Below are 27,936 nucleotides of genomic sequence, written 5' to 3' on the forward strand. Positions count from 1 at the left end.
TGTCCACAATTTGAGAAAGCACGGAAACATGTGAATAAATATGTTTCTGCTTACATGAGAGACTATGGAATGGGTTCAATATACAACAATAACTTGCGTTACAACATGCAAGATATCTACAGAGGAGATGGTGTGCACTTCTCAGATGAGGGGAATAGAATATTCCTCCTGAATTTAAGACTGTGCATTGGTACCTACTTATAGGTACCTAAATCAGCCACACAACCCAAAAGCTCTTTTCAGGGCTACCCTACCTCTGATCACTCCAAATGATTATCTTTTTCTAACTTTTTTCACTATTTTTCACCAAAGTACGCTCCCCGGTACGCTCCCCGGTACGCTTCCCGGTGCGCGTACCGGGCGCTCCCCCCGCGAAATATATATATATTTTTTTGCCTATATGGGCCTCCTAAGACCCCCTCAGAAAACCTAGGAGGTCAGGGGGTGCCTACCGTGCCCCCTTATACCCCATTCCCAACGTTATTTGTCCTCCATTTTCTGTCTCAAATCTACCGAAACACAAAATGGAGGACTCCCGTTGCGCTTATCGGTACGCGTACCGGGGCGCTCACCGGTAAGCGCTCCCAATTTTTTTTTATGTTAATTTACATAAAAACCTCTGTAGAGAAGTACATCAAATATAGAATAGGCAATACTACATACCAGTCCCTAACATTTTCCCAAATTTGGTGGACTTCCATTGAGCCATTTGGCCTGTAGCCCTGTCTAAATATCCTGAGGTAAATTACATGACAAAAACACATCTGAATTGTTAGAATTTACAACCAATTAAAATGTTACTTTCATTTTCTGCTATTATTTCATGACATTCGATTGGTTATGTACATGAATATATATAAAAAAAGAGAGGGAAACACAGCCATTTTGACTACTACTTCCTGAAGTACATTTCAAAAGGATTTTCACTGAGAACTTCAACTGCTTTTTCAAAGGTAAGTTGTTATTTTGGAAAGTGAAGTATGTTGTGCACTTTAAGTTAATTTGGAAAACATTTTCTAATAGTTATATACTATCCCTCTGTAATAGTTATAGGTTGAGATAGGCTTCTCTGTTATAGTTATGGATGGAGTTAGGCTTGTCTTGTATAATTATGAATTTACTTAGGCTTTATCACATACACTTTTTTATATTTCTACTACCAGCCTGATACCATACACTGCGCAAAGATAACTTCACTGTAAAAAAATCAAAACTACCTGTCTGAACTTAAACCCAACAGTGCCCTATCTCTACTGATATATTTATTTTTTATGCAATTTACAGCAAGAAAATGGAAGGAGAACAGAATATTTCTTTCGAAATTGTTCTGGAGAACAACCATGAAAAAATTATTGAAGACAATTTTGATTTTATGGATGAGTCACTGGACCATGAATTAGTTCAGTGTGTGGAAGCAATAGAATCACAGAATGAAAATGAGGACATTGCAGACAATATATTGTTAGAAGTTCTATTACATTTTGAAAAAGAATCAGAAAAATAAATTTATATTTAATAATCAAAAATTGTTCGAGACATTATTCATTTTTATATGTAATTCTAAACTAGTACCAAATTGATTATAATATAAAGTCAGACTTATAGTATACTGTGCAACTTTTTTGTGTTACATAGTAATTTTGCTCATAGTTACTTCCTTTCTCCCACTTTATTATCTCCAATGTGTATTTGACATCTCTTTGTCATCTCCTGCCTCCATGTTGTTTCTGCTTTCCTGACAGACTATGATATGGATTCCATATACCACAATAACTTCTCTAACAACATGCAAGATATCTACAGAGGAAACGGTGTACATTAAATTTAAGACTCAGCATTGGTACCTACATGTTGGTACTTAAAACACCCAAACAACACAACAACTCTATGCAGAGCTACCCTACCTCTAAGCACTTTAAATTATTATTTTCCTGTTTCACTGGGTTTTCCCTGTGGCACCCTCCCCGGTACGCTCCCCGGTGCGCGTACTGGGCGCTCCCCCCGCGGAAATCGAAAAAAAAAGATTATTTTTTTTTGCCCCGTGGAGCCTTTTATGGCCCCCACATCAAACCTAGGTGGTCTGGGGGGTCTACCCTGCCCCCTTTTGGTCATTTACCCCTTTGTTTTTTGCCACCTCTTGTGTCTCGATCCTACCGACACACAAGATGGCGGCCGCTGCGGACTGTTTCGAATGTTTACAGACACCCGAGAGCCAATCAGCTTTCCGTGCGCAAGTTGCGTGGCGCGCACGGAGCGCTCCCCGGTGCGCGTACCGGGTCACGGCTATAGATATATATTTTTTTTTTAACCCAAATTACTGAAAATCCTCTGGGGCACATATCTTGAGACATAGCAAAGGCACATTGGGCTACCAGTCCCTACAATTTTGCCAAGTTTGGTGAAAATCCATTCAGCCGTTCGAGCTAAAAGTGAGTCCAACCGCCCTATGGAAATTAACATGGGGAAAACAAGTTTTGGGACCCCCATTTTATCTCGGCCCCCGATTGACGAATCCCCCCCAAACTTTAAGGGAAGGAGCGGAGATCCGCGAGGCAAATTTTAGGAAAATTTCAGGCAGATTCCTCAACCGGCGCCAAAGTTATTCCCAATAGAATGTTGTGATTTCCCTATGGAAAACAATCCTAACTATAACTACCTACTGGCGACCGCCAGTAGGTAATATATATGTATATATATATATATATATATATATATATATATATTTATATATATATATATATATACTTATTTAAACTTTACCAAAACACACAGTGACTGGATGATGTCATCAGTGAGGTCCTCAGTGATGTCATTTGAGATGTCATCAGTGATGTCACTGGCCATGTCATGAATGATGTAATATGTGATGCCACTAGCAGTGCATTGCTGGGGGGCAAGTTTTAGTTAGCTGAACTAACTATAACATCTGAATTTCTCTGGTTTTGTAGGAGTGAAATGTCCAACTAACTATAATGTTCCTGAAACCTATGTTTTTTTTCAGCAAATATATATATTTATATGATATATATATGTATGAACGATATACATATATATGTACGATATACATATATATATATGTACCAATAACATAAAATCTAATTTTAAATATTCTATTAAAACATTAAACTATATAAAAATCTTCAAACTTAAATATTCAACTCCAGTCAGTGCAACAGTAGGGAAGGTGTTGGATAGTGGAAGGGTAAACATTACTATTCCCACTCCAGTGACTGTAACAGTAGGGAAGGTGTTGGATAGGGGAGGGGTAAAAATTACTATTCCTACTCCAATAATTGTAACAGTAGGGAAAGTGAAGGATAGCGGAGAGGTAAAAATTACTATTCCCACTCCTGTGAATGCAACAGTAGGGATTGAGGGATAACATTCTCACTACAGTCAGTTCAAAATTAAAAACAAACAAAATATTAACAACAACAACATTTAAAAAACAAAATAAGTTTAACAATATTTAAATATGTGAAAATGAAAAACACTTATATATATATCATGTTAAATCTAAAAAAAGGTTGTAATATTAAATACATATCACACATACCTACATGTATTATATTAAGTAAAATAAAAAATACATTTCCAAACAAATATTTTTAATTAGAAAGAAATTATTTAGAAACAAAAACATTAATTATTATATAAATGTACATGTTTTATTTCCTACCCATAACACCAATCAATTGACAACCCACATCTGCATTTTAAAAAATGTACTTCCTTAATTAACATAATTAATGGCCAACTAAATAAGTATTATTAATTAAAAAACGAATTAAAACTTATTAAAATTAATTGACTTCCTATACTATACTCCTATAATCCCCACAACCTACAGCTAAAATTAAACTGTAGAATAAATGATTACACAATAAAAACGTATTTTCAATTAAAAGACTAATAGTAAGTAAAATGAATTTACTCCGCAAACTGTAGCCCTACAACAGTAAAACACACACACAAAAAATAAACAAATTCCCTAATCAAATATCAATTAATTAATTCATATTGATGATCAAATAATTATTAATTCATTAAACATAAATTACTTCCCACCCTTTACCCTATAAACCCCACAACCTGCACCTAAAATTAATAAATTACACAATTGTCATGATTAATTTTCAATCAATTAATTAATATAAATTAACAACGAATTATTAATTAATCATAAATTGCTTACAACCCCTATACACCCCTCATCCAGCACCTAAAATGAATTACACAATTACCATAATGAATTATCAATGAATTCATTAATTTTAATTAACAACCAATTAATAATTAATTTCAAATACATAACTTCACACAAGTAACACTCTAAAATCTTAAATAAATAAATATGAATAAATAAAAAATAATCATTAATTTACTATAATTAAAACACTTCCACCCTATTCCACTATTAACCCACAACCTACTATGGTACTAAAAAATGCTAAATGTACTCAAAATCAAATTGATAGCTACAACAAATGTAACACATATGTTAAAAACATAAATAATATTTTTACAAAAATGATACATCACATACATTTAAAATATAAACTGAACTACATAACACTAATTAAAAAATCATTATTTTAAACAACTATATTTTTGCAAACTAAATTAATAACTTCTATATTTTTAAAACATATTTCTTACCTTAAATTCGATATTCTTGACCATGATATTCTTGCTGTCGATATTTCTGTGTTACGATATTTCCAACTCAAAATTTGTGTAAGTCAACATTTCCAACTCTATTCTGTCTGAATACCATTTTGTGGGAACTACAGTCATGGAGACCAGGGAATAAATGCACACTAATGCTCATGTGATGGAGGGATGTTGAGATAATGAAGCACTGGCGAGTCAGCCCAGGGCTTGGTCAGGTAGTGAAGGAGGGGGGTTTGTTATCATGCAGTGATGCCACCCTCCTGTGAGCAAGGGAGCAGCCCTGGCAGCTTTGATGCAGATAGTGAATGAGGTTTCCAACCGATTAAGGTTAATGACATGAGGGGTGGAAAGACAGAGAACCAGCACATTACAATGTTGCTGCAGAGCACCTGAGAGCCAAAGATTCCAACAAAAGTTTAAGCAAAACACTTTGCAGCAGATTTACTAACACTTTACACTACCTTTGTGTAGCAAACATTATGCACACTTGCTCAATGTGTAGAATTAGGGAAAGTAGGTGTAGGACAAAGTAGAGCCATGCACTACTATGTGCTACTTTACGCCAGGGGTGTTTGCCATGGAAGGTACGTGGATGATCCCATGCAAACACTCATAAATTTTGATGCAAAGCCAATTCTAATAATATTTGTAGAAAGGGCTTTGCACTAAAAATATTATACTTGTTTGAGGCTGGCGTCAATTTGACAAATGTATTTTATTTCTCAAAGCCTTTGAAACCTTGCATGTGTGATGCCCTGTACAGCACGCAGAGAAAGTAAGGACATGTAAACTGACTTTAGGCATTGTATTCTGTACAGGAAGGGTTCCCTTCTGGTATAAAACCTAGGGGCATATTATCAAGGCGGGCGATAAGAGATAATCGCCGCTTTAGTGGCCGTTTTCGGCCGCTAGGTGGCGATAATTTTATCGCCCTATTAGCAAGCTGTCGCTAACAGCAGTTAGCAACAGCTTGTAGGCGATAGCGAGCGGTTTGGGGCCCGCTTTGCGTCTCAGCGATATTTATCGCTAATGACATGCAAAGTGGGCGTACCCAACATGTTAGCAACTGAAAGCAGTCACTAACATCGCTATCGCCTAATATCAACGCAGGCGTAGCGATGGAAATATTTGCGCTAAGCGCGAATATCTCCAAAACCTAACGCCTGCTCAGACATGTTCTTAGTCTGTATATCCAATGGGAGATGGATATTCAGACTGTTAGCGATAATGCCTGAATATCGCTGGATTACCAGCGATATTCACGCATTTCGCCACTATCGTCGGAAATGTTCTCGCTTTAGAGATAAACGTTACTAATAGCACGTTATATCTGTGATAAAATCCGGCGAGGCGCGGTGATAAAAAAAATGCCGCTAAGCTTATTTAGCGATAAATATCGCTGGTTGTAGGTAATAAGCCCCCTAGAGTTGACATCATACGCACATCCTCGCATGCCTGAAGTGTGTAGTAGACATAGCACTGTCCTGGTCTCTCCCATCGGTTGCAGCGCGTGAACAGTGATAAATCAGTCCCTTCATTTGAAAGAAGGGCCTGCCACTAAAGGTTTTTTCTGCAGGACCCCTTCTAACCAAAAACAAGCTGTAGCCGCAAATGTTTTTTAAAACTGATCATCCTTCGCTGAGTTGTATTTATATATCTTTACATTTTGTTGCTCTTCAGTGTAGAATCACAGTTGCTTAAACAGCCCCCTAATGATATGCAGCCATTTTTCTTATCTAGTCTCACTTGCCCTTATCCTTCAGACGGGGCATGCTTCTCCGATTTCTGGCTTCCTCGCTACTCTTCTGTTCCCATCAGGTACCGATATTATAAGCCACTGTCCCCAGCCTCTTTCATACAACAGAGTTCTCTGGTTCTCGCTTCTCCGCTTCTCTCCAGTTTCCGCTATCGGTTCATATTGTTATAACCTCTGACCCGCTGCTCTTCTCTCCGCAGGAGTCCTCGGTGCCCAGAAAGATTACACATTGACCGCGCTCGAGATCGTCACAGCTCAGGAAGGCCTGTGCGTCCTTATTCAATGCGAGTTCACCACCGAGAAGCCTTGGTCTGCTGGGAGCCCCCGCGGATACTGGTACTTTCAAGGTGCCACCCAGTACTCCCCGGCCGTGGCTTCAAACGATGGAGACAAAGCGATCCGCGCGGACACCAGAGGGCGATTCAAGCTGGTGGGAGATGTGACGCGAAGGGACTGTTCCCTGAGGATCGATGACGTCAGGAGATGGGATGAAGGTTCCTACTACTTCCGATATGAACACAGTCCATACTCATCAATTAAATATTCTTATGCCCAATTCTCGCTGCGACTGACGGTTGTAGGTGAGTGACATCAGACAGCAACACTGATTCTAAATTGAGTTTACTGTCCTATGCCGGGCATACTTAAAGCTTGACTCATATTAAGGACAACAGTCATGAACATAGAAGACCAGAAATATTGACAGCTCTTTTTGTGTCTCATGTTATGTAAGTCACAAAGAGGAAGATGCTGCTGCCGATAAAGTGTCATTGGTACTAGGTCTATACATACAGATCACCTCGTTAGGAACAGAGGTGAAGCGCAAAATACTTGCAGGATGGATGAATGATAAATGTATCACCGCACACTGGAAGTAACATGCGTGTTCCTACATTATTAATTTGGTGACAACATATCTCTCCACATTCTACTGTGTGCATTAACACAACAGCTGGTCTTTTTAATATGGAATTCCACGCAAACCACTGCTTACACTTCAATCCTACAACGAAGGATATATTTGTGGTAGTAAGCAGTATATTGGAGGGCAGATTTACTAACTATTTGTGCTTGGCTTCTAACACAAAGTGATCTAAATTCTTAATTTGGGATTTATTTACAGCACCGAACTTTATTTTGGTGGAAAGTAGCACTAGAGTAATGCAATGTGGCTTTGCATCAAGGAGGGTGGGGGGTGTCCCATGGTTGGTGCATGGGCATCCCTGTACATACACCGATGGTACCTGTCTCTATCAATTATCATTTGTAGATAGTCCTTTGCACCAAAACAACCCCTCTTTGAGGCTTAACTTGAGGAAATGTTTTTATTTCTCCAAGCCTATTCCAGTTCTTTCAGACAAAATCTATGGTTAACATAACACACACCTTTGCATTGTGGTGCAAGGGTGTGTGCTCTGGTGCATGCCAGACTAAAGTGCAGCCACACATTGAGAGAGGAAAACTGCTCCATGTTTTAGGAGATATGGCACGGTTATGTACTCTCCCTTTAACGCAACGCATCACACAAACTTTGGTTGTTGTCTGGGTTGCATGAAACATTAGCGAACCTGCCCCTGGGTATAGTAAGAGATAAAAAAATGTGTCTTATGTTAAAAACAATTTATAAAATGCACGTTCACCAGACGGTTTCTTGGCGCTAAGCGGGGTCGATCGGTTGCTGAGACAATAAACGAGGATTTCAATTGTAGGCCTGAACAAATAACCAGGTTTTGAGAGACTTTCTAAACTGAGATAGGAAGTGGACAGACGCAGTTCGGGGGGGAAGAGAATTTCATAATTGTGGTGCCAGAGTCGAGAATCTTACACCCCTGGGTTTCTTACGTTTGAATGGACAAGGGGTCAACAGGTTATTGTTCGCGGAACGTAAATCGCGGGAGGGGACATAGCACTGTACTTTAGACGCAATGAAGGCCGGACCACGATCAAGAGGTCTTTGTAGATCATGCAGCTTAATTTAAAGAGACAGCGCTGGGTCACGGGAAGCCAATGTAAGTTTTTTAACAAAGGTTTCACATGGTGGGATTTAGGTTGGCTATGAACAAGCCTAGCGGCTTGGTTCTGCACCTATTGTAGCCTACGTAGTTGGTATGCTGGTATACAGGGAGCTGGCGTAGTCAATATGCGACATAACCAGGGCAAGTATAACTTGAATCCAAGCTTCTACTCATTTTGCATACTCTAAGGAGGTGAAAGAAACAAGCGGAGACCACAGCACTTATCTGTGCCTTCATCGTGAGATCGTTACTAATCACGATTCTCAGGTTTTTGACTGAGCTGACAGAAGACGGGGGGCACCCCAGTGAGTATGGCCAAATGTTGGTGTTCCAGGGATTCACTGGGCCAGTGGTGAGAATCAGCTCGGTTTTATCGGGATTTAACTTGAGATGATTAGCGTTCATCCAGTTACTAATGAATATCAGAGTAGACTGGAAGCTTTCCATGAATGGAGGGGAAGAGTCAATGTTGAACACTAACTGGAGATTGTCAGCATAGTTAAATATAACCACCTCTCTCTTTTGAAGGGCCAAAATTAAGGGGGAAATATACAAGTTAAAAAGGAGGGGAGAAAGCGATGAGCCCTGTGGGACCCCACACGTCAGTCTCTTTTTTTCAGCAAAAAAGCTGGCGAGACAGACTGCTTGAAAGCAGTCACTGGGAAAAGAAGATATCCATTTCAGTGGAAGACCCCGGATCCCCGCACTCTCGACCCAGGCAACCAACAAATGGTGGTCGACCATATCGAAAGCAGCCAAGACATCCTGGAGCACCAGAGCTTGCGTGGAGCTCTGGTCAGCCCCCCTTCGTAATTCATCGAGGACTACTAAAGTGACAGACTCAGTAGAATGTTCAGGTCTAAAACCGGCTTGTTGTGGGTCCAAATAGTGTAACTGCTCGACAAAAGTGCTGAGGCAGTTGGCCACAGGGGCTTCCAGGACTTTTCCCAAGATGGGCAGCAGTGAAATAGGATAGAAGTTGCTGGGAATTGAGGGGGTCAGACCCTGTGTGCTGTTACCAGGGAATGAAAACTGTCACATATTCCATAACAGGAGCCCACAAATAACACTATTTATTGTCTGGAGACGGCACTGTTTATCACTTCATTCAGAAATGGGTCACAGTTTAAAATGGCTGAAAAATCAATCTGACTCTATTTGTCAATAGCGCCTAATAGGAGTTGAGCACAAAATGCACCAGCTTGGTTTTAGCCTAGGGAATTAGCACGGCTTTATCTAATGCAAGGTTTATACGCTAAATCTAGAAAATACGATACTTAACCTTTTCATCGCGACCGCGTTTCCCCCTCCGGTGCTGGGCCGTAATAGAAACGGGCATGGTCATGACGGAACGGTTCCGTCATGAGCACAGCTCAACCGTAGCTCATGACGGAACCGTTCCGTCATGAGCATGGAAGGGGTTAAATGTACAAATAGGATGGGAAAGAGTTTGTAAAACTTACTAGAAGTGTGTATTTTTTTGCAGTCTTCATACATTTCGGACAAAGCCTGCACAAGGTGCATAAAGGTGGAGAAGTTGTATGCAGATGAAGTTTTGAGGTTGCATACTACCTATTGTTATCATATTGTACAGGAGTGTCATTTGGTGTAGATTTCTCTCATGCACATCATGTTTCTGCTGGAACTAACTACTTCTAGGGCAACTACTACTGCTAGTACTAATGCTAAAATAACATTAAGTCGCAGATGTGAAGTTGTGAAATACCACAAAAGCCAATAATCACGCTGAAAGTAAACTTTGCAGTAATCCATTGCATGATTAAATTACACAAGAAGCACTAGATACCTCTCATTTTTTGCATCTTAAGGTCTAATCAAGTGTAACAATATTCCAAGCGCTCAGAACCAATTGCACTTTCAAATGACCTCTTAAAGGTACCACTGGCTACACAAGTTTGGCAGTTCTGGTGAATATCATGATATAATAAAAAGCTTTAAAACTAGATTGTCCATGCAGTGCAGTACAATGTTCTGGGCCGTAATGATAGACATGAGAATAATTTGTTTCCTTGCATTTTGAGAGACATGATCAGAGTTGATGTATATTTATTACAGAGAGGCACCACATTGTACACAGTTTGTATGACAACCTATTTAATTAAAAAAAACTTTTGGAGACGTTTTATGAAAAATAACAAGATTCCCCCATGGTCAAATCATAGTTTCTTTTGTGGCTTTGCTCTCAAAATTTAACAATTAACCTTTCATTTAGTACAGGAACAACAATGTCTTTTCTTTCATGAAATATCTTTTATTTCTTTTTTTTTGAGTGAATTTTATCAAAATTATTTAAAACAGTTTTTTTCTCATTTTGAATCTTTTTTCATAGTGATCATCAGTTCATTAACATTGGTATTAATCCAAACAATTTTGAAAGTGCGAAAGTAGATATCATAGTTTATACAATCTCTCCAAAATATACTGTTTGTTCTGAAAAATAAGTGAGAAAAACAACCAACAATTACCCTGTTACACACACTAACTCACATACATACCACTCATACCGTTCCACAATCTTACAAGTTTTAAAACAATCTCTAAGTTTGAGGTAACACAGATCGTATATGTTTTCTAACGCCAGGTCTAAAAAAGAAATAAAAGATATTTAATGAAAGAAAAGACATTGTTGTTCCTGTACTAAATGAAAGGTTAATTGTTAGATTTTGAGAGCAAAGCCACAAAAGAAACTATGATTTGACCATGGGGGAATCTTGTTATTTTTTATATAAAGTGTAGTCCTCTCTTTTCCCTGGTCAAAGAAGCATCTGTAGAGGGGGTCCCAAACTTTATGTTAGTACATTCACGGTTGTTTAACTGTGGGATATTCAATTATAACTAAGATTGGAACTTCTTTCCATTCTGGGTTAGATTGACATTACTGTGGGATATCATTGCACCAGAACAGTGGCACCACGTGAATAGAGGCTCCCGTTCAAAAATTGACCCAGATTTGCCAATCTAAATAAGATAGTCATTAAGCAACTTTGTATCATCATGGACAAGCTCGAAACATTTGGGTTTTCAGACGAAGAATTTAGCTCCCTATTGGGATTAGTAACCGATGAGAATAATCCTGTACCAACAACATTAGGAGACAATAGTGAATGGCAAAACCTTTTAAATCTAAAAAAGAAAATGAAACATATAGAATCACATGCATTCTACATGCTTGCATACCTGAAAGAGGGAGTTATTCCATCTGGCCTGAGGGTCAGCAATGCCCCAGCTTTGTTTATTGAAGTTCGCAAATTTCTGGAGCGGTGGTCCCTGATTTCAAACCGCTGCTCCAGAGATTGGATGATGTTAATCATCGAAACTGTGAAAGACCTTTTGATAGCCCTTAGCAAAGAAATTGAGGAGCTGGAAGAGAAATTAAAGACCTCTAGTGCAGTCGATGATGCAAAAAATAAACTTGAAAAGATTCAATTAGAGATGAAGGATTTTTACACCTATTTAACTAATAAGAAAACTGAGAAATTGAAGAAGGATGTTCGTTGGTTTACGAAAGTAAAAATCTATCCGTATCTAAATCCCAATTATAATCAGGGAGGGCATCAAGCCAGTTACAACTCAAATTATGACAACACCTATAGGAGAAATTATACCAATTTCTCAGATACAGGTTCCTCTGATTCAGACCCAGATAATTATCAGGATACAGGGAGAGGACGTTATAATTCCAGACCCTCCTACAGGGGCAGGCAAGGATACCAAAACACTCAGACTCTGGGTTTTTTATCGAGAGGCAACTACAGGGGAGAGAATTTGCATTGGCAACAGGACAGGGGAGGTCACCAAACGATGAGCCCTCAACCTCAGCAAAGATACGTGAAGACGAGAAACCAGCAATACTGGTGGTAGACTCAAGGGAAAATAAAAATACAGACAGAATAGGAGACACAATGCCAATTTACAATTTATCATCTTCTAATTTGAATAATGAAGAAATGTCTGTCTTGAGCCGAGGTCTATCATTTGTTCCTTGTGCCCCACTGAACAAATGTAAACTTCATGAGGACTTGTTTGCTTTTTTTAGGAAAGTCAGATTTAAGAAGTTCTTTGAATGTAGAACACGAGAAGATGAAAACCTTAATTTATCGGGTTGTAAACCACCATCAAGTTTTACACGGCCAGAGGTCCAAATTTTTGACCGCAGGGTTTTAAAAGACATCACACGTCTTCTTTCAGGAACGAATAGACCTAACTTTAACCTAACAAAACAAGAAAACGTAGCCCTCAAAAACATCGAAAAAAACAATGCTTTGATAATAAAACCATGTGACAAAGGTGGGGGCATTACAGTCTTTGATAAAAGTGAATATGACAGAAAGATGTTGGAAATGCTGAGTGTCAAAGAACACTATCGGCCAGCCCATCCAAGAGAATTGCAACGGCTCAATGTAACTATAAAGGAACTTACCAATAACGCATTTGAAGAAGGATACATTTGTGAAGACGAACTATTCTTTCTGAACAAAATCTGCCCAGTGACCCCGGCTTTGTATGGCCTGCCCAAGACGCATAAAAATGAAATCAGCCCCCCCATGCGACCAATCATTTCTACGATTGGCTCGAGTACAGAACCCTTATCTAAATATGTAGATAAATTCCTGTGCCCTCTAACGCAGAAATACGAATCATTTTTCCGTGATACAGGAGACATGATTGTTAAGGTAGAGGGAATTGTATTTGATGCAAGGACGGACATACTGGTAACGCTTGACATTGAGGCGTTGTACACCAACATACCTCAGTGTCAAGCGTTGCAAGCGGTATCATCCCTACTGCAAAGATATCCTGACAACCGACCGGACAGGTTTATCTTACAATGCCTTGAGGTTGTCCTTTTGAATAACTACTTTGACTATGATGGTGCCCTTTACAAACAAGTGAAGGGCACCAGCATGGGGGCATCTTGCGCGCCCAGTGTGGCGAATGCCTACATGGGCGAATGGGAATTGCGACATGTATAAAATGAAGTTGCCCCTTTTTTTGAAAATGTTCATTTATGGCGTCGATTTATCGATGATATTTTTTTTGTTTGGCATGGTACAGAAACCCAATTGAAGGACTACATATTCTGGCTAAATTCAAGTGATCCTAACTTAAAGTTTACCTCCAATTACCACACTAATAAGGTGGAGTTCCTAGATATTGAGATAAATGGCAGTAGTGGAATTTTAGAAGTAAGTCTATACAGGAAACCCACAGCTAAAAACACCATCTTACAATTTGGGAGTTTCCATCCACACTGCCAAAAGGACTCTATTCCCTTTGGCGAATTTCTCAGGATACGCCGTAATTGCACTAACCTGATGGAATATCAACGCCATGGGGAAGAACTTAAAATTAGACTGCTCAAAAGAGGTTATCCTCATCGTCTGATTCGGCAAGCTTTTAAAAGAGCAAAATATTTTGATCGGGACTCCTTACTGAGTGGCACAAAAAGGAAACCTGTAGACCGTATCACCTGTGTCATTAATCACTCCCCATTGAATTATAAAATCAAAAATATAATCAATAAAAACTGGAATATACTGGAAACAGAAGAGAGTGAGAGCTTTGGAATAAAACCCCTAGTAGCTTACAGGAGGACCAAAAACCTAAGAGACCGGCTGGTCCACACTAGGAACAAACAGAAAACAGGGAACATTCAGATATCAATAACAGGACAAAGTCCGGTACTAGGTAATCACAGATGCAGGTCTTGCCATGCCTGTGAAGCAGCAATTACAACTGAATCAATCAATTATAACAACTTTGAAGTAACTCTGAGATCATTAACAAACTGTAGGAGTAGTAATGTTGTATATACAATTCTGTGCCCTTGCGGCCTTGCTTATATTGGAGAAACAGGCAGGGAATTCCGCACTAGATTTAGCAAACACAAATCTGCAGTTAGAATGAAGAAAACATCAGCACCATTGGTACAACATTGTATAGATTTGAACCATAACGAAAGCGAACTTCGTTGGTGTATCTTAGAGAAAGTTCAACTCAGACTAGGTCAAACTATGGAACATACTCGCAAAAAACGCAAGAGTTTTGGGATTTTTCAGTTTGACAGTATTCGCAAAGGACTGAATGAAAATATCGCTTGGTTTGTCACCAAGCACACATAAATTGATATATTTTGTTTATGGTAGCCCAAAGAGCTGTAGATCTTTGTCACAGTACTAAATAGGTAGTCCTTAAGTAACTGATAACTGGATTTTGCAACGTTGTCTTGCTGATAATAAGACAATCTGGATAAGGAGTACAATCTAAATGAGGTAATGTTGATACAGAATTACTCCATCCAATAATGAATTTTTGTAACATTGTAGGTTAATGTAAACGGGGCAATGCCAAGATAGAAATATGTAATTTAACATTGATTCTTTGTAACTTCATAGCATATAGCAGCGCGGAGACAACAAAATATTGACTATGATATTTCTTGCCACCAAAACATTAAACATCCCAATCTTCTCCCCATGTAAAGATGGTGCCCACGATAAATCGGAGAGGGAATTTAAAATGGTATTTTGCCAGTCAAACTTTCCGATCATAGACAAAATAAGTTAGATCAAAATGGTAAGATCGTTAAATTTGCAGTTTGGATCTGTGGAAGATTAACATATAAAACCAAAAAGGCTATTAATATCACTCGAAAGAAATAATCCGATCCCGTTCCAACATGGCGCCGAGAATTCGACCGGAAATTAAGATAATCTCTTCCGGTGCGGCAGACCACAGAAACGTCTATGGCGGGAAGTTGTGGACACTATTTAAGTTCTAACCACAACTATCGACAATCGCGTGGGCTACGGAAGGGGACAGCAGGCAGGAGGGGCATATACGCAGCATGTCACACCGAAATCAGGTATGCGCCGTGAACTCGTGCATTCGACAAAAACCTGGGTCACATAATACTTAGCAAACCTGGAGTCGTCTAGTTAAATTGGGCGTTTGTAAATTCAATGCCCTCCAAAGATAAGGGGAAATGATCTGTTATATTATTAGGAGAAGCGCCAAACTTGAACCAAGCAATTCTTAGCGTGTTTGCAACAAATGAGTGCGTTAGACAAAAACCTGGGTCACATAATACTTAGCAAACCTGGAGTCGTCTAGTTAAATTGGGCGTTTTTTTAATTTAATGACCTTTAAAGATAAGGGGGAATGATCCGTAATATCAGTAAGAGAAGCGCCAAACTTGAACCAAGCAATTCTTAGTGTGCTTGCAATAAAGCAAAACTATATGTATCAAACCATGGTTTTGTGAATATTGGCTGCATATAACACTTAGTAACCCTCGGCGCGTCTGTAATAATGTAATACTGCCCGTATTTACAATAATTGTGGTAGCATTGGCTACATATAAAAGGATTATGTCACCATCTAGAGAAGACATGCGAGGCGTTATAAAAGTAAAGACTACGCACTCGATAGATTTAATGCTTACAAGTATTAAAGGGGGAGAAGGATTAAAATGCGCACGCTTGCTATTTCCAAAGGGTAACATATGGTAATAATATAATACCGAAAAAATTTCCCTTTTTTTTTACCCAGACATTACAATAAACTTGAGAGCGATGCATAGAGAAGAGAGTTTGGTCGGACGATAGGCGAAGTATAAGAAAATTCAAGGCTAGCTTCACTACAAGGTTTACCAAGGTTGGTCACTTGTACTGATTAAATTCACTATCTATGATAAAGTGAGAAAAAGAAACCGACTATCCGTTATTGCTTTCTAGGACAAATAGAAAAAGAACCACGAAAATAAAGACACCCCAACCTGCATTCCCCTGCATCGAGGAAAGAATAGGCCCCTTAACAACGTAGACGACAGGACAATTGTGGTAAGAATTTACTTAGACGGTCCTTTATGATTGAAACAACTAGAAAACGAGTGATACAATTATATAATTATTTCTATTTAGAACAATCATAAGAAAAATCTGCCATATAAACAAATGAATGAAAAAAATAAAAATAAAACAAAGGTTAATCGATGAAAGACTAGTGGTAAGAAAAACCTTCTTTATATACATGCTAGCAACGAATATGGACGAGGAATTAAAAACAGGCTCGTGACATATTTACTTCTTGTTTAGGTGGGATAGATGCATCTCTAATAAAGACTGCCATCAAAAATAGTTGGAAAAGACCATACATTGATCTGCTGTCACATAGTTAAAAAGGTGAGAATACAAATCAAACATATAGGGAATAACGTTGAGTCTAGAACTAGTATAAATATGTGCAACTGCTATCATGAAAACATCTAGGATAAGGGGTAGACGTAAATAGTAAGTACTTTATGGGCCTCCCTGAAACCTAATATGATATGAGGGTGACATATGATCATGCTTCCCTTTTATGAATTTCCAGGTCCAAACCTTACAATAATCAGATTTATCTGAGTGGTGCCACATTATTTCTTGGTGTGATTAGATGTCTCTAAGCTAATGTCAAAATTATTTTCATATAGATTGATAAAGAATATCTGATAAGAGATATATCCTTAAATATAGATATAGTTACAGGTTTATTACAGTGTATTTTTTTAAATTTCAGATACCCTGCACACACGTGAGGATGAAAGAATAAAACCATTTCTAAGCTGGTCCTGAGGAAGGTGGTCTAAACCCACCGAAACGCGCGTAGACCTGGCATTAGAAAACATATACGATCTGTGTTACCTCAAACTTAGAGATTGTTTTAAAACTTGTAAGATTGTGGAACGGTATGAGTGGTATGTATGTGAGTTAGTGTGTGTAACAGGGTAATTGTTGGTTGTTTTTTTCACTTATTTTTCAGAACAAACAGTATATTTTGGAGAGATTGTATAAACTATGATATCTACTTTCGCACTTTCAAAATTGTTTGGATTAATACCAATGTTAATGAACTGATGATCACTATGAAAAAAGATTCAAAATGAGAAAAAAACTGTTTTAAATAATTTTGATAAAATTCACTCCCAAAAAAAGAAATAAAAGATATTTAATGAAAGAAAAGACATTGTTGTTCCTGTACTAAATGAAAGGTTAATTGTTAGATTTTGAGAGCAAAGCCACAAAAGAAACTATGATTTGACCATGGGGGAATCTTGTTATTTTTTATATAAAGTGTAGTCCTCTCTTTTCCCTGGTCATAGAAGCATCTGTAGAGGGGGTCCCAAACTTTATGTTAAGATGTTTTATGAATCCATACAGTTTGTGCTATTAGTTAATGAATCTGTTAATTGTTTTCCTATAGAACTTGATATCCCGGAAGAGGCTTTGCGGTACTTTGTGCAATGTGGAACTCTACCCTGAAATCAATGTTTAGACATAAATAGGTAGCAGATTAGTAATATGTGCTACCTTTTCCTTGTAGAATTTTAAGTCTGTGCTCTTGATTTACACTAGTGTTTTGCATAAGGATACATTAATTGAAGTAGGTTAGTAAAAGGAAGATGTGAGATGTTTTTGGGAGTGGTGGATATGTGTCTGTTAGTAGGTTGAAATGGATATAAAGTAGGGAGACTGTGCTAGTGGCCTTTCTGCCAGTGGTAGATATACATTTACAACTACTAATAACCACTTTACAACAGTCGGTGTGGGTGTATGGGTGGGTGTGTGAGTAGTGTTTAGGGTGTGTGAGTAGACTTGTGAGTCAGTGAGTTGGCATGTGAGTGGCTGTATAGGTCTATGAGTAGGTGTGTGAGTAGCTGTGTGGGTGTGTGAGTGGGATTGTGAGTGGTTGTATTGGTGTGTGAGAGGTTGTATGGGTCTTAGTGGGTGTGTGAGGGACTGTATGGTTCTGTAAGTGGGTGCCTCTGATTGTCTGTGTGGGTGTGTCAGTAGCTGTGTGAGTGACTGGGCCAAAACAGGACCTCACCAACCCCTTTACCCAACAAAAGTCCACAGTTTTGCCCAAAATGTCTAGCCAACTGAAGTAACCTCTACTGGTTTACTTGTTAATTACTAAGTGCTAACTCATTGGGAAAATGTCTAGTGCACATTCTACACTACAGCTGCTTAAAAAACAATGAGGTAATGTCTTCATTCACCTTCTATAAATGTAAAGTTGGTAATGTAATTGTTCCTCTTGCATCATCATACAGACAACTGTGATAACATTAATCCTTGTATCGAGAAAACAAAAAGACAACAAAGAGTTGAATCTCAACCAAATATTGGTACTTCCCTTTATTATATGTAGTAAGTGCTTCTTCCTTTGGTGGAGATATCCTCATAATCTTTTGCATCAAGAACACATCACCAAAATGGGTGGAAAATTCTCTAAGGGGCCTTTTGGTAAACTGGCTATCAACCTGGGAAAAGGCATTAAACCTGTTGCATACTACAAAGGTGGATGGGGCAGGGCCAAATAGGCAGACTTGCAAGTTATTTTGTGCATTTACATACTCATTGTAATTAAAAGGGAGAAACCTGCAATCTGCTCTCACCAGGAGACAAGAAGAAAAACCCCACTGTCAGTTGATGCTGGGTGCCCTGGAGCCCTCCCAGGACACCCAGTTTGCAGTGTTGGGGAACGAAGGGGGGGCCTCATTTCCCCTGTAGTCTCTGCCATCTTCCCACTTCCAGCGGGATCTGGCAATGCATCTGCATGCAGGGGGCAGCCAAAAATGCTGTTTTCTGCATGTGAGAGCAAAGGTTTTCATCTGTTTCCCTGCCAGCTGAAAGCTTTCCTCAATGCTTCTAATGTAGGATTAAAACGTACAGCTTTCAAAGTTTACTTAAATATTGGGAACATCATTCTCTTTGGTAGAGTGCTGTGCTTAACACAGAAAGAGGACTACAAACATATTTTCTTAAAGACGGCTGCCATAGTTATGCTTGACAATGTTTGTATCTATGACACTACTACTTGACAGGTGAGTGCGGGATATAATCCATAATTACAGCTTGCTCGGATGTTCCATGTGCAATTATTTGTTCCTGCCACACTCGGGCTTAGGCCCACATGCATCATTGTAACATTTTGCACTTCCTAATTTGCGCAAAATAAGGAATCGCAAATTAAGAAGTGCAAAATGCTATGCATCATTATTTTCGGTATTCATTTGGGATTCGGTAAAAATCGCAATTTTTACCGAATCCCAAATGAATACCGAATTCTTAAGTAAATTTTCGCAATTCCCAAAAGGCCCATAGGAGTCAATGGGAAGGCATCAGCAAATTGCGAGTGGCACTTAGAAAATTTCATGGGTGCAGGGGGGGGGTCCAAAGGACCCCCCCCTGCACCCCTGAAATGTATTTTTTGCATCATGTTTCACACACACATGTCCTAAGGACATGTGTGTGTGAAACATGAATGTTGAAAAAAAAACATTTTCACCATTTTAAACACTTTTTCACCCTAATTGCGAATTTCCACTTGTAAAAGTAATGATGCATTGCTTTTAAGAAATCGCACATATGCGACTTCTTAAAAGCACCCGCAATTTTAGAACTCGCAACAATGGTACGAATTCTAAAATTGCTTCATGCATCCCAAAAAGCACTTTTGCATTCGCAAACGGCCGATTTTAAGGATTTTAAGGAATCGCACCGTTTGCGACTTCAAAAATGCTTGATGCATGTGGGCCTTAGTGCTGCACGTTGCATTCCCCTAGCTTGCCAAGGGATGTTACATAAAGATGAAACCGCAGGAGTTGGTCTGATTACGGAATTTCTATAATTCACATCTTTGTTGGACGTCAGGATACTCTTTAAGTGGCGGTTCTGGTAGCACATTAACATTCAGCCCAAGTTCAACCAAAAGGCTACCAAACGCACCTGGCATGGGTTTAGCACATTGTTTTTCATGGGTGTCTCCTACATGTTAAGAATGACCTTCAGTGTGTCAATGCCAGAATTGTGTCATGTGTACTCCCTTATTCCAAGAAGTACTTTCAATATATCTGTACTTGAAGACTGCCCATATACCATGGATGTCCAATACGTCATAAATTACGCCCAGTATGTCAGAGCCAACATTTTCGCATGGTTTGCTTTATCCAACCAGAACTCCCACCCTTATTGTGCCATGGTTGGCAAGTATTATCTCCAGTATGTCAGCACTATCATTGTGCCGTAGGAGTCCCCAGTAAGGCAACAATTACAACTAGTGTGTCAATGTGCCTACATTTTTCAATGAGCGTCCTACCTTAAGACAATAAATACTTTCAATTTGCCACTGACAGCACATTATCTTATGCTTTTCCATACACCAAGAATGATCTTGAATATGCTAAGACCAGCATCAGAACCACAAGCATAAAACATGCTAACAAACACACTCCTTCTCATTTACACTTCGTCTCATTCATACTCACTCACTATCTATCTCCTTCTTCGTTTCACTCACTTTAACTCATGCTTATTCTGATTCATATTTGCCCCACTTACTCGCTCACACAATATACCCATTCACTTGCACTCACTGATGCTCCCTCGCACTCACATACTCCCTTACACATACCTATTTACATTTTTACAATCATTGACCCTCACTCACAACTACTGGTGTAAAAGGACTTTGGTTTGATCTCCTGGGGTACAGGTGATATAGTTTGATAAAAAGGTTTCAGTAGAGTCCGTAGGCCCTGGGCCTTGATGCAACTGATCTGCTGCACCATTGATATTAATATACAGTGGACTATTCATATAGGACCAGGTCGAGATTGATTTGCATATGGCTATGTCCAAACAGGTGGCATGGTGTACAAAATACCAATGGATTGGAATGCTGACCTGAGTAATTGGCAGTGACTGTGATGAAATCACGCATTCCTTCTATCATAAATTAAATTCAAGGAGTCTTTTCATACAGTAGTACCCATACCCAACGAGGTAGCACTTACTGATTAGCCAGTAAAAAGAACTCGAGTTGAGTAGAGTGCAAATCGCAAAAATATCTGCATATTCGCGTGAAATTGCAAAAAAATCTGCAAATTCGCCCAATTTACCGCAAAGTCGCAGATTTTTGGGCGATTTGCACTCTACTCAACTGGAGTACTTTTTACTGGCTAATCAGTAAGTGCTACCTCGTTGGGTAAATGTAAAGTGCTTGTCCTATACAGCAGCTGCGTAAAGGGCCAGAAGATTTGTCTCCACTGACCATGTGTGCCTGTAACTTTGCCACCGCGCCAAAAGGCGCCGAGGTCCCTTGAGTGAGCTGTCCATCACAGTTGGGAAAAGGCAGGAAGACATTTGATACCGCTAGTGTGTGGTGTGGGGCTTCTATGCGTGTCAACATTCCTCTTGTGTATAAAGGGTCAGTGTTGGACTTGGCCCTTATGGCAGGTTCACCCCTAGACTTTTTGCTTTTAATGGTGACCTGGTGATGGTGATTTTGGGTTCTGCGCACTTTCACTGTGTCCCAGTGGAAAGTGCGTGCGCACTTTGAGTGCGTGGAGTAAGATAGGCCTTCCCTCCCATAGGAATGCATGGGGAATGTATGTGTCCCTGGTAGTTCCTGATGCGTGGGGTGTACGGGCTCGAGTCTGGTATGTGTGGACTCGTGTGATTGAATGCTGCGAGATGGTGTATGCGGCATGTATATGTCTAGTGGGGAAGTGCCATTCCTAGACATGGCTGTACGTGTGCTGTGAGGGTGCTGGCGTGTGATTGGCTGGAGCTGGCTGGGATGCCAGGCTCCAGGAAGTCTGGGTGGGTCTGCCCGGTGGTGAGTGTGGAGATTAGCATGCTGATGGCTGGGGAGGAGTGTACCTGTGTCCTGAATGAGGCTGGGTTTACCCCTGACAATGCTGGCTCTGCCCCCCTGTGGGGCGTCTAACGACCCTAGCCCTGCCAGTGAATAGAGAGGGTGGTTGAGCCCATCAACAGTGCTCACAGACCAGCTGCGACTGGTTCTGCCCCCACCCTGCCCCTACAGACAAAGGATTTACCTGTATAAGAAGGGGCTGTGTCCCCTTACAATTTGTTCTTTCCTGATCCTACTTGAGGGGGGCTGCTGCTGCTGCTGGTGCCAGGAGGAACCGCCACTTGGACTGCCTCCCTGCCTGGAGGGCCAGTGAGCTGGCCCCTGGCCCAGCCTTGCCCCCCCCTGCCTGCCTAGAAGGACTTTTGCTGGGCTTGTTGGCCCCTAGCACCTGGGAGCGCTTTGTTGTGACCCAGCGCTTAATAGCGCTTTATTTGCCATTTTAGCGCAGGGAGCACTTTAAATTTCATTTAGCGCTTGGGAGCGCTCTGGGTGCTTTTGCCGGTGCCCACCCGGCATCTTTTGCCTGCGTGCTGTGTTGCTGCCCTGGCGAGTGCCCACCTCGCTTATTGTCGAGTGACCTTGTCACTATTTACTAATTTACCTCGAGGGAGCCCACCCCTCGGTAAGTTGATCCCCCGCCTGCAGTGCCTGAAACGGGCCACCGCGCTGCCCGCGACAACCCGGAAGTGCTAGGGCCCGTCGGCCAATCGCAGCGCGGCTCCAGGAAGAAGGAGCGGAAGTCCCACCCTCACAGCCAGAAGCAGGAAGCGGCTGTCTCCTCCGGGGCTCCCGAGGGAGAGAGAGAGAGCCCCGGGGTGTCCCGCCGAGGAGCCTGCTGAGGAGCCTGGACGTGTGCCCTGGGCAGAGCACGAAAGAGAGGGGTTCCCCGCCCGACGGGAGCAGAGCCAGAGGAACCGAGGAACCTCCGCCTGAGAGCCCGGTGAGTGTGCACGGGCAAGGGGAGGCTCAGGGGGCATTTCCTTTCCGAGTCCCAGGGAAGGACTCCGATGGCAGGGGCACTACTTCAGAGCCGGAGAGGCTCAGGCTGCATTCTGTTCGAGCCCAGAGGCTCTTGGGGGCCAGAGCTGCTTCGAGTCCCCAGGAGGGGGGCTCCATCGAAGAGGCAGCATTTGTTTGTTGAAGGAGCCCAGAGAGGCTCAAGGGGCCAATTGTTTTTATTTTGAGTCCCCCGGGAGGGACTCCAACGATAGTGACGGGCCCAGGGAGGCTCGTGGGGGCATTGTTTGTTTGGAGCGCTGCAAGGCTCCACCAGAGGGCCGCCCCCTGCCACAGTTGTTCTCAGAGCCACGAGGGCTCCAGGCGGCATTTCTCTGTTTGGCGAGCCACAGAGGCTCAAGGGGGCATAGTAGTTTTATGAGTCCTGAGGCTCAGGAGGGCCAGACATTTGTGTAGAGCCCTGAGAGGCTATGGGGACTTTTTATTTGTTCAGGGCCTGGAAGGCTCCAACGTTGTCCCCCCCCTTTTCACCAGTTGCCCAGCACTTTCTGGGCAGCTGCCACGTTTAGGACCCTGACACTGGGACACAGGGCGTCCTAGCCCCAACAAGGCCAGTTGGCCTAGGGACAGTCACAGGTGGTGACTAATGTGATTTTGCGCAATTGTGTTTTTCTTCCCTGCACCTCTGAATGTGTTTTTATGCGTCATGTGCCTTGTTCTTACACCTCTGAATGTATTGTTGATGCATCATGTGTTTTCCTTCCTTACACGGCTGAATGTATGTGTTATGTCTGTGCTTACACCCCTACAGGTATTGTGATACTTAGGTGGTTGTTTTTCTCCTAGTGCTGGTGGTGCTAGTGAGGTCCTGGTTACCAGTAGTTACTGGTTGTGTACTTTATGTTCTAAATTGTGCTAAAGTAAATTTACATTCTATGTTCTAAGTTCTTCACCGGACATCGCCTTCCTTACAGAAACCTGGATGAACGCAGCATCAACACCCGACATCGCCATAGCCATCCCGGACGCTTACAAGATCATCAGAAAAGACCGCACCAACCAAACAGGAGGAGGCATCGCCATCGTCCATAAGAACACCATCAGAATCATGATCAGCTTCGACGATAACCTTACACCCACCGAACACCTCCACTTCCAGATCCACACCGACCCCAGGACCACACTTAGAGGCACCCTCATCTACAGACCACCAGGAACCCGTAAACAATTCAGCGAAGACATCACTGACTTCATCAGCCCACATGCCCTCGCTTCCGAGAACTACATTCTACTGGGAGACCTCAACTTCCACCTGGAAAAGAAAAACAACAACACCACCACCCTTCTGGACAACCTGGCCAATCTCGGACTCAAACAACTTGTTGACACCCCCACCCATGTAGCCGGACATATGCTCGACCCAATATTCACCTCCAGCAAACACATCTCCTTCGATCGCACCACAGCTCTCCATTGGACGGACCATAGTTGTGTTCACTTCAGCTACAAAACTACCTCGACCCACAACTGCCCACAACCTATTCCGCAAAGAAACTGGAACAAAATCACCACCGACCAACTCCTCACATCGCTCAACCAAAACCCTCCCGCCCTCTCATCGGACCCAAACCAAGCTGCAACCAAACTCAAACAATGGATCTCTCTCAGTGCTGAAGAATTAGCACCCTTGAAAAACCACCAAACCAAACAGGGTAGCAAAAAGGCCCCCTGGTTCAACGATGACCTTAAGAAATCCAAGAAACTATGCCGTACTCTCGAGAAAACATGGAGAAAAAACCCAACCACTGACAACCTGACCTCCCTCAAGACAGCCACCCGCAAACACCACCAATTGATTCGATCCACCAAGAAATCAGCATTCAAGGATCGACTCGACAACAACGCCCATAACAGCAAGGAACTATTCAACATCGTCAAAGAATTTACCAACCCCACCGCAGCTTCAAACGACATTACTCCTTCCCAAGACCTCTGCGATTCGCTATCATCCTTCTTCTACAACAAAATCGCTGATATACATAATAGCTTTGAGAACATTTCCAAAGAGCAGTCCACTCCACCCACCTCCGAACCTAAACCGCCCTCTAACAACCTTAGCGCCTGGAACCCAATCACCACTGAAGACACCATCCGCCTAATGAACTCCATCCATTCAGGCTCGCCAACCGACCCCTGTCCCCACCACATCTTCAACAAAGCAGACTCCATCATCGCACCCCATCTCCGTGATGTCATCAACTGCTCCTTCAACTCGCTACCTTCCCAGACAGCTGGAAACACGCCAAACTCAGCGCCCTCCTGAAGAAACCCAGAGCAGACCCCTCTGAACTTAAGAACTACCGCCCCATCTCCCTCCTCCCATTCCCTGCCAAAGTCATTGAGAAAGCCGTCAATAGCCAGCTCGCCGCCTTCCTCGAATCCAACAACTCCCTCGACACCTCACAGTCCGGCTTTCGAGCCAAACACAGCACCGAAACCGCCCTCATTGCAGCGACAGACGACATCCGAACACTACTAGACAACGGAGAAACAGTTGCCCTCATCCTACTTGCCCTCTACGCCACCTTCGACACAGTCTGTCATAGCACCCTGATACAACGCCTCAGCAACATCGGCATACAAGGAAAAGCCTTGGAATGGATCATCTCGTTCCTCGCCGGGAGAACCCAGAGAGTCCGACTTCCCCCATTCAAATCAGAGGCCACCGAAGTCATCTGCGGAGTACCACAAGGATCATCACTCAGTCCCACCCTCTTCAACGTTTACATGAGCCCACTCGCATCCATCGCGCGACAACACAACCTCAACATCATCTCTTACGCTGACGACACCCAGCTGATCCTTTCCCTCACCAAAGACCCTAACACCGCCAAAACCAATCTTCACGAAGGCATGAAAGAAGTAGCCAAAAGGATGAAAAACAGCCGCCTAAAACTTAACTCAGACAAAACGGAAGTCCTCATCCTAGGATCATCCCCCTCTGCCTGGGACGACTCTTGGTGGCCATCGGCCCTGGGCACAGCACGCATTCCCACAGACCACGCACGTAACCTAGGCTTCATCCTAGACTACTCCCTCTCGATGACCAGACAAGTCAACGCCGTCTCTTCCTCATGCTTCAACGTACTTCGTATGCTCAAAAAAATCTTCCGTTGGATCCCCTCCGAGACAAGAAAGACTGTCACCCACGCACTGGTCACTAGCCGACTGGACTATGGAAACACCCTCTACGCCGGAATCACAGCCAAATTACAGAAAAAACTCCAACGCATTCAAAACGCATCAGCCAGACTCATACTGGACATCCCTCGCCAAGATCACATTATCGGCCACCTGAAAGACCTCCACTGCCTTCCCGTCAACAAGAGAATAATGTTCCGTCTCCTCACCCACGCACACAAGGCCCTCTACAAACTAGGACCCGAATGCCTCAACACACGACTGTCCTTCTACACACCCACCCGCCAACTAAGATCCTCCAATCAAGCCCTCGCAGCAGTCCCGCGCATCCATAGATCCACCATGGGAGGAAGATCCTTCTCCTACTTGGCGGCAAAGACCTGGAATTCCCTCCCCACTCACCTCCACCTTACACAGAACCACATTGTGAGAAGTTGGCCTGATATATGATGCTCACTAGTTCTAGTGATCACCTTGTATCAGTCCAAACAACCCTTATGGTGATTGGTTGTAAAGTCAACCGTATAGACCAGCTATCCTAGTAGCGTGGACAAAAGCAGTCTTTTAGGCTAATCTCTTTTGGCATGTGAAGCCAGCTGTTTTACCATAATATAACCCCTTGAATACCAAATGAAAGGACACCACACAGGTTGTTATGAAAATAAACAATCTATTTATTAATAACAACACCTCGGAGCTCTTTATGAGATCAGAGGGCTAAGCACATGACAATACTAAAAAGGAAATACGAGTTCGCACAATATTTACACGTGTGCCTTAGGGGCACGACAAACCATATACTCAAAACAATGGAATGCGAGGAAAGAAAGTACTGTAAGGAGATCCAGAGGCTAGAGGATCGCTGGGACTACGCTACGAACTAGGTAAGTACGGAGCAGGAGGCCCACGGGACTCACGTGCAGAGTGGAAACTCTCACGCGGGATGCGTACCAACGTCTATGGATGCAACAGTTTACAAAGTTACAGATTCCGGACGAACCCGGCTGGATGGAGGGAAAACAACAGTAGACCTGGACACTAGGATAGTGAACACAGACTTCAGGACCTAGAAGCTTTAGTTACCTAACCCACAGGCTGCGGGTGCATAGGGCTGAAGTAGTGTCAGGTTTGCTGCGTTGATCCCAGTGATGCCTGAAACAAGAAGTTGCTGGCAGGCAGCCAGATGGAGGAGTCCGGTGGTTCCAAGGATGGAACTAGGAAGAAGGAAGTCCTGAAAAGGAAGGGGACAGAGTCTTGGTCACGAGCCAGTGACGGTGCTGGAACCAGGAGGGAACCAGGAGCTGTCGCCGCGTTTAGGTGAAGGAGGGGTCGATTCTCTCTGTAGCTGCGCGGACCAGGAGCTGCTCTTCACAACCAGGCTGGAGGCACGATCTGTCGCACGTAGTCTGCTGCTGTTGGCGGTGTCGGATCGTCGATCTGGACAACAGGCCTTGGCTAATGCAAGCCACGCGGTGGAACAAAGATGGCGTCTGGTGTGGACCAGGAGGGTCCGGAGTGCTTCTCCTTTACAAGGAAGCAAGGGCCAGTCTGGGGGACCAGACTAGCAGAGTCGAATTCTTCGGGTCGTCGTCTCAGAGGTCACTAGCCAGC

General features: G+C 42.2%; 1 protein-coding gene across 1 annotated transcript in view; it reads left to right on the forward strand.

The window, feature by feature from the left end:
• The window catches only part of LOC144770732 (sialic acid-binding Ig-like lectin 13), an 847,291-nt gene that overhangs the window by 285,308 nt on the left and 534,047 nt on the right, over positions 1-27,936 (forward strand). Inside the window, exon 3 of the mRNA XM_078655470.1 lies at positions 6,631-7,011. Coding sequence (XP_078511596.1) covers positions 6,631-7,011 — 381 coding nt within the window. The remainder of the gene's footprint in view (positions 1-6,630; positions 7,012-27,936) is intronic.

This window comes from Lissotriton helveticus, chromosome 7 (assembly GCF_964261635.1).
Source record: "Lissotriton helveticus chromosome 7, aLisHel1.1, whole genome shotgun sequence".
In the NCBI taxonomy this organism is placed as follows: Eukaryota; Metazoa; Chordata; class Amphibia; order Caudata; family Salamandridae; genus Lissotriton; species Lissotriton helveticus.